Source organism: Corylus avellana, chromosome ca8, assembly GCF_901000735.1.
Source record: "Corylus avellana chromosome ca8, CavTom2PMs-1.0".
Lineage (NCBI taxonomy): Eukaryota > Viridiplantae > Streptophyta > Magnoliopsida > Fagales > Betulaceae > Corylus > Corylus avellana.
In genome coordinates, this window is record NC_081548.1 from 22,298,206 (window position 1) to 22,304,807 (window position 6,602).

Genomic DNA, 6,602 nt, shown 5'->3' on the forward strand with positions numbered 1-6,602 from the left:
TTATATTTTGAGAAATATTCATCTACACTGATCACCATTAGATAATACTAGACATTTCAACATTTTTTCTCAAATTCGTTTTTTCAAATGATCTGGTCCATTTAATAAATAAATAAATTTATATTATTTTTTTTTATCTTAAATGAATGTGGGGTCTAGATCGTTTGAGAAAGAAAATTTAAGAAAAAATGTTGGAATGTCTAACCGTCCTTATCACCATTATTGAGTGTTGACACTTGATTTTAACATTTTATGAGAGAAATAATAATACTAAAGTTGTCATGATTCACGGAAACATTAACCATCCAAATTTGACTACTACATAACATGTTGGAAAATTAACTTATTCATTGTTGACACTTACCTAATTCCTAACATTTTATTTCGACTTTTCCAGAAAGATAACACTAAAACGACTAATCAAAATTACAGCTAATGCAATGGCTTCACAATTTACCTACCAATAATTAGATTTCATTGAAATTATTAATAAATTAAATTAAGTTTTATCTAGTATATTACTATTAATGTAAAACTTGACACTCAAATAACGCTATCACAATCCACTTATCCATCTTCAATCCATAACATCACAAAAGAGCTATTCATTATTGTTTATATATATATACTCTCAAATCCTAGTGCTTTAATTTATAATTGATCATATCATATTCATGTTTTAAAACAAGGAAAAGTATTAAATTGGGTGAATTGATTATGCTTATATAAAAAAAGCACTATAAGATATGTGATCTCTTGGAACCACCATTAGCCATAAGTGACAAGAATGTTGATGTAATCATAATAATTTAACCGATCTCATAAAAAAATTCCGATGAACTTTATATATTTAGGTTAAAGTTAAGAAGCAAGGACCCCAAATGAATATCATAGTTTATAACACTACTCTGACATTAATATAAGAGTGATTTTTTTTTTTTTAATACCACGTCAATATTCCACTATGCTAAATAACGTGACACCGTCGTCAATTTGCAAACCAACCAGAATCCAAGCCTTTTGGAGAAAAATATAAAGCCTTTATTGGGGACTAGAAATTGCAAGCTTGAGAGTTAAGACCCATAATTAATGGTCTCTCCTGTTAACATATATATGCAACTGTTGTGAAGAACCATCATCAATGGACCACAAATGGCAAATCCATCATTTCCTTCCTAGAAATCAATTTCAAAATGCTACCCAAATCAGGAATTGATCTGGTCGTCCTCCCTGACAACGACAGCCTGCTGTCACTTTAGCCCCACTTCCCACCACTAAGCAGCTTCCTGGACACATCAGCCATTCCAAAAACACAAAAGGGTAGTCTTGTCTCCCAATTCTTTTGCGGGAAAGGCAGAATTCCCAAAATAGGTAACTACGGTCTACGTATCCAGAGACCCACGCGTCAGCGATCTATTAGGTAGACGGCCCGTGGCCCAGAAGACTAAAAAATTCTAATATCCAGGGATCTGATTGGTCCACGTGCCCTCATAAAGAGAAAACCACAGCGGTTTTCTACTCTCAAAACCGCTGGTTTCTCTCCCACGCATATACTTTCCTTATATGGTAGCTTCCAATCAGTACGGGCCAAAGCCAACGATTTTGAAACCTCGGTTTGTCTTCACTAGTTCAAACCTTCACCAAGTAAGGTAACTGCTTTATTTTCCTTCTCTCTCTCTCTCTCTCCCTCGGAAATTTCTTGCTTTCCGCCAGATTCATTCTCACACTTTCTCGGAGAATTTTTCTCCTTTTTCTCTATTAGCTTTTGTTTTCGATCGATCGGTTGTTTTCCGGACGGCCCGATCTAGAATCGCAGTTACTGATCCTCTTCCTTTCTCGCTACAATTTCTCTCTTATTAGATTGATTTTAACATTTATTTTCTTTCTCTCTAGAAAAGAAGAAGAAGAAGAAGAAGAAGAAAAAAAAGCTAGGGTTTAGGAGTTGATGGGGAGGGGGAAGATTGTGATAAGGAGGATCGACAATTCGACGAGCAGGCAAGTGACCTTCTCGAAGCGGAGGAACGGGTTGCTCAAGAAGGCAAAGGAGCTAGCGATCCTGTGCGACGCGGAGGTTGGAGTCATGATCTTCTCCAGCACCAGCAAGCTCTACGATTTCGCCAGCACCAGGTCTCTTTAATCTCATCACTTTACTTCTCCTTCATAATATGCTTGATGCTATTGTTTTATATGGTTGATAATGGCTTGAGATTTGTGCACTACTATATATATATATATATAATTTTTTGTGTTTTTGATAACTGAAATTAATCACAATAATTTTATGTTAAAAAAAAAAGGAGAAAAATCGATTTGGAAAGGACAAACTTAGGGTTTGAGAATTACTGGCGCATGGTCGTGCATGTGCTGAAATGCTTGAAATTATTCTTGGCGTAATACAGCCAATATCATAATTTGGTATTTTGTTCGATTGATCACTGAGATGTAGTACGTAATTTTATTTATTTATTTGTTCACGTAATAAAGTAACTCGGTCGGTCGGTCGGTCGGTCGGTCGTTAAGTACGTTTTTGGCCATTGCGATTAAACGGATGGCCATGGGGGGTTTAGGTAAATCTCCAGGAACGACTGGTACACATCCAATAGCTTTTATAAGCTAAATTAGGAGATCCAATGTTTTGGGCTAGCTACAGTAGTAATGTGGAGGGAGTGAAAAAGCTATGTCCCCACGTGGAAATTCCTGCAAAATTTAAGCTCTTGATTCTGCTTATTTGATCATGATATATATAGGTGTTGGTTAATTAATTAATTAGAGCAATAAGCAGCAATAAATTTGGATAATAGGTTAAGTATAAGCTTGAGTGATATATATAAATTTGGTTGATTTACACTTGGAATCTCATGATGAAAACGACAAGGAGCTTCATTGGGAAGGTCCTTTTGGTAATACTAATTAGAGTGAAGCATTGATCAGAGTCTCTTAACTTTTATATGTAAGCTCAAATTTTTGCTCTAAATGATTGTGGTTTTCTTTTTCGATCTAGAAGATATCAAATTAATGAACACCAATACTTCTGCTTTGCCAGAATACAAATTCTTGTGATCTGTAGGAATATATATATCTATATCTATCACGTAATCCGTGTACTTGAATCTTGCATGATGTAGGAAAACTTTATAGAAAACTTCAGTGTTTTGTGTTTTATAAAAACAAGTGTTTTATTCTGGTCGCATATACAATAAACCAACATAGGACCACAATACAATGTGGGACATGTAACTTAACGGCCCCCTTCAACCTCAAGGTGGAGTGCGAGAGTCTAACTTGAGTTTGGAGATAATATTGAAAACATCCTAGAAGATGTGACTTTGTAAAGAGGTTCATGAGCTGAGCATGAGAAGCAATGGAATGAGGCTGCAGTGAGCCCTAAATAAAGATGATGACAAACAAAATGATAATCAATATCAATATTAATGTTTGGTCCGTTTATGAAAAACATTATTATGAACAATATAAATAACACTCATGTTGTTGTAGTATACCAGAGTAATATAGGAGATAAAGACACCCATACATTGAATATGAAGTTCTGAGGTGGTATACGCTAGAGTACGATATTTTACCTCAGTGTAAGATTGAGCAACAAAAATTAGTTTCTTACTTCCCTAAGAGATAAGAGATGTGCCCAATAGAACATAATAATTAGTAGTAGAACGAAGATTTGTAAGATCCACTTGCCCAATTAGCATCAATATAAGTGCGCAGCTAAAGAGGGAACTAAAGGAGAAGTGTAGACCATGAAACAATGTTCTCTTTAGGTAGCGAAGAATGCAAAACACAAAAACAAAATGAGTGGAGTGTGGAGTATATAGCTATGAATTGACTCACCTAATGGACAACATATGAGATATCATGTCGAGTAACAGTAAGATAAAATTGCCAACCAAATGCAGATACAAAGTAGGATCAAGAAGCGGTTCCCCATCTTGAGGATTGAGGCGAGCATTAAGTTCAATCAGTGTGTATGCGATTTCTCTATTTATGAGATTGACAAGTAAATGCATATCATAGACATACTTGGCTTTTGTCAAATAATAACCATAAGAAGAAGAGAAAATTTCAAGACCAAGAAAGTAGCTAAGAAGACCAAGGCTTTGTTTGGCAACAGCCTTGGCCCAGACACTGTTCAGTGTCTGGGTCAAGGCACGACTTTTTGTGTAAAAATTTACCAATTTTTTCCTATTTTGCCCCTACTTCTTCCAGATTGAAACACGACCGTGTTATGGAATTTCCCACGCTGAAATTCCCCTCCTGCAGTCACCCAAGCGAGACGTCTCCCTTCCCTCCGATCACTACTGCCATTACCATGAAACGTTCAGTCGAAGGCGTTTCGCCGTCACCGCCGCCGCCGCCAAGAAGCCAGTCTTCCTTACCAAAGCCCAGCGCGAAGAATTGGCCCTCAAACGCCGTCAACAAGAAGCCTATCAACTCCACCATCGCCGTCAAGAGCTCCTCTCCTCCCTAGGCCGCCCCTCTGACGTCTCCGCCTCTACTTCCAATCATGACGCCAAGCCCTCCGATTCAGACCGCGACAGGGACCGCGACCGTGACCGTGAACCGGGACCGTGAGTTTGAGCGGCGGAGCCATCACGAGAGGGATCGCGAAGAGGAGGCTAGGGCTCGCGAGCGTGAGCGTGCACGCTTAGAGAAATTGGCGGAGCGAGAGCGTGACAAGGAGCTGGATGCCATCAAGGAGCAGTACCTGGGGTTGAAGAACCCCAAGAAGCGGGTCATCAAACCGAGCGAGAAATTCCACTTCTCTTTCTATTGGGAGAACACGGAGGACACCTCCCGCGACATGAACGCTCTCTACCAAAACCCTCACGAGGCCCAGCTCTTGTTCGGACGGGGCTTCTGTGCCGGAATGGACCGCCGCAAGCAGAAGAAGCTAGCCGCCAAGAATGAGAAAGAGATGCGGGAGGAGATTCGCCGGAAGGATGGCGTGGAGGAGAGGCCCGAAGAGGCGGCGGCGCGGGGCTGTTGCGGCCGGCTGGGCGGGGGCGGTGGGCCATGCGTTAGGCTGGGCGGCGTTGGATTTCTGAAGCCAGTTGGGGGAGGATCGGGCTGGGCGTGGGTGGCAGGTCGCGCTGGTGGGTGGGCATCGCCGGAGTCGCAGATCTATCGCCGGTGGCGATATCTTTCAGTGGGTTCCATCCTAGGGTGGGCCACCGTGGGTGGGTGCGTCTCCGTTCTGGTACAGTAGGCGGTCATGGCTTCGCTGAGAGCTGAGGTTGGGGTGCGGGGGAGAGAGAGAAGTCTGCTGTGGGAGAGAGAGAAGTGTGCCGTGGGAGAGGATAAGGGCATGCGTGGGTGAGTGGGTGATAGTGAAGGGTAATAGTGTAATTTCACATCAGGGAAAAGGCTTCAACAATATCTAGGCTGGGCCATCCCTTTTGCCAAACACCCCCCAAGATCCTTCATCTCAAAAATGCTTACGAATAAACTATTTTAGCTCCTAAATACTATTGAGGTCATTTTCAATGATAATCATGTCATCAATCACATTCAAAGTCAACGGTCAACAAAAAGTCAACATTGACATGTACTGTTGACATGGTAGAAGTGTTGATGTGATAAATGACATGTTAGATGCTAACAAGGACGTTGATGTGGAATTAGACTAACATGGTGTATTGTTTGGATTACACATGGCACACAATGTGTGCAGAAAGTGTGTTGGCACACGGATGACACATGAAGCGAGCAACGACGAGTGGCAGAAACTTCAATGGGCGAGTAAGGGTGCGTGTCAACTATGATGGGACTAGTCTCAATGACTTTGAAATGATTGGTGTCAAATCTTTTTGATTGGCACATTCATTGACTCGATGGAACGATTGTGATGGCGTAGAGCTACACGAGCAAAACCTTTGGGTGGAGCATGTGGGGTTGTGGTGACTCTAATGGGATGAGTCTCGATAGGTTTGGAATGGTCAGTGTCATATTCTTTGTCTTGCGTGGTCACTGACTCGATGGAACAATCGTGGTAGTGCGGGGCTGCAAGAGCAGAACCTTTGGCAGAGCATGTGGGTGCGTCGTGACTCTGATGGGAATGGTCTTGGTGGCTCTACATAAATCATCTTCGAAGGTTTTGATTGGTGTAGTCATTGGCTCGAAATGATGCCTAGAAGAATGAGATTTGAAGAAGGCAGAGCTACTTAAATCGCCAGAAAGACTGGAGGTGCTAAGAAGAAGGCCGAAAAATGGGAGAGAAAGTGGGAAATGTGATTCAAGACCTACGTTCTGATACCATGAAGAGAATATGATTATATATTAAATTACACATAAAACTGTATAGAAAGGCCTATATAGAGGCCAATTAAGCTAGCCACATATACAATAAACCAATATGGGGCCACAATACAATATGAGACATATAGGCTAACAAAAACAAAAAATACTATTTTCTCAAAACCATTAACAAATTATTGAAAACACAAAACACTTTTTAAATATGGATTCAGAAAAAAAAAAAAATTTTAAAAAAAAAAATCACATTTATATCATATCAAAACACTTTTTTAAACCAAAACCATAAAATACTTTTCAAAAACCATTATCAAGACATTAATTAAGACAATTTC

General features: G+C 40.2%; 1 protein-coding gene across 1 annotated transcript; it reads left to right on the forward strand.

Moving 5' to 3' along the window:
• Positions 1 to 1,945: 1,945 nt before the first annotated feature.
• On the forward strand, positions 1,946 to 4,483 carry LOC132191043 (MADS-box transcription factor 4-like). Its single transcript, XM_059606065.1, has 2 exons — positions 1,946 to 2,127; positions 4,222 to 4,483. Exons 1-2 carry the CDS (start codon positions 1,946 to 1,948, stop codon positions 4,481 to 4,483), a joined length of 444 nt encoding a protein of 147 aa, XP_059462048.1.
• The last annotated feature ends 2,119 nt before the right edge of the window (positions 4,484 to 6,602 follow it).

What these genes read in the sequence shown, in the direction of transcription:
- LOC132191043 (XM_059606065.1), top strand. Translation starts at nt 1,946, where the DNA reads ATGGGGAGGGGGAAGATTGTGATAAGGAGGATCGACAATTCGACGAGC. An exon ending in TACGATTTCGCCAGCACCAG is followed by an intron (nt 2,128 to 4,221) that starts GTCTCTTTAATC and finishes TACTTCTTCCAG; the next exon opens with ATTGAAACACGACCGTGTTA.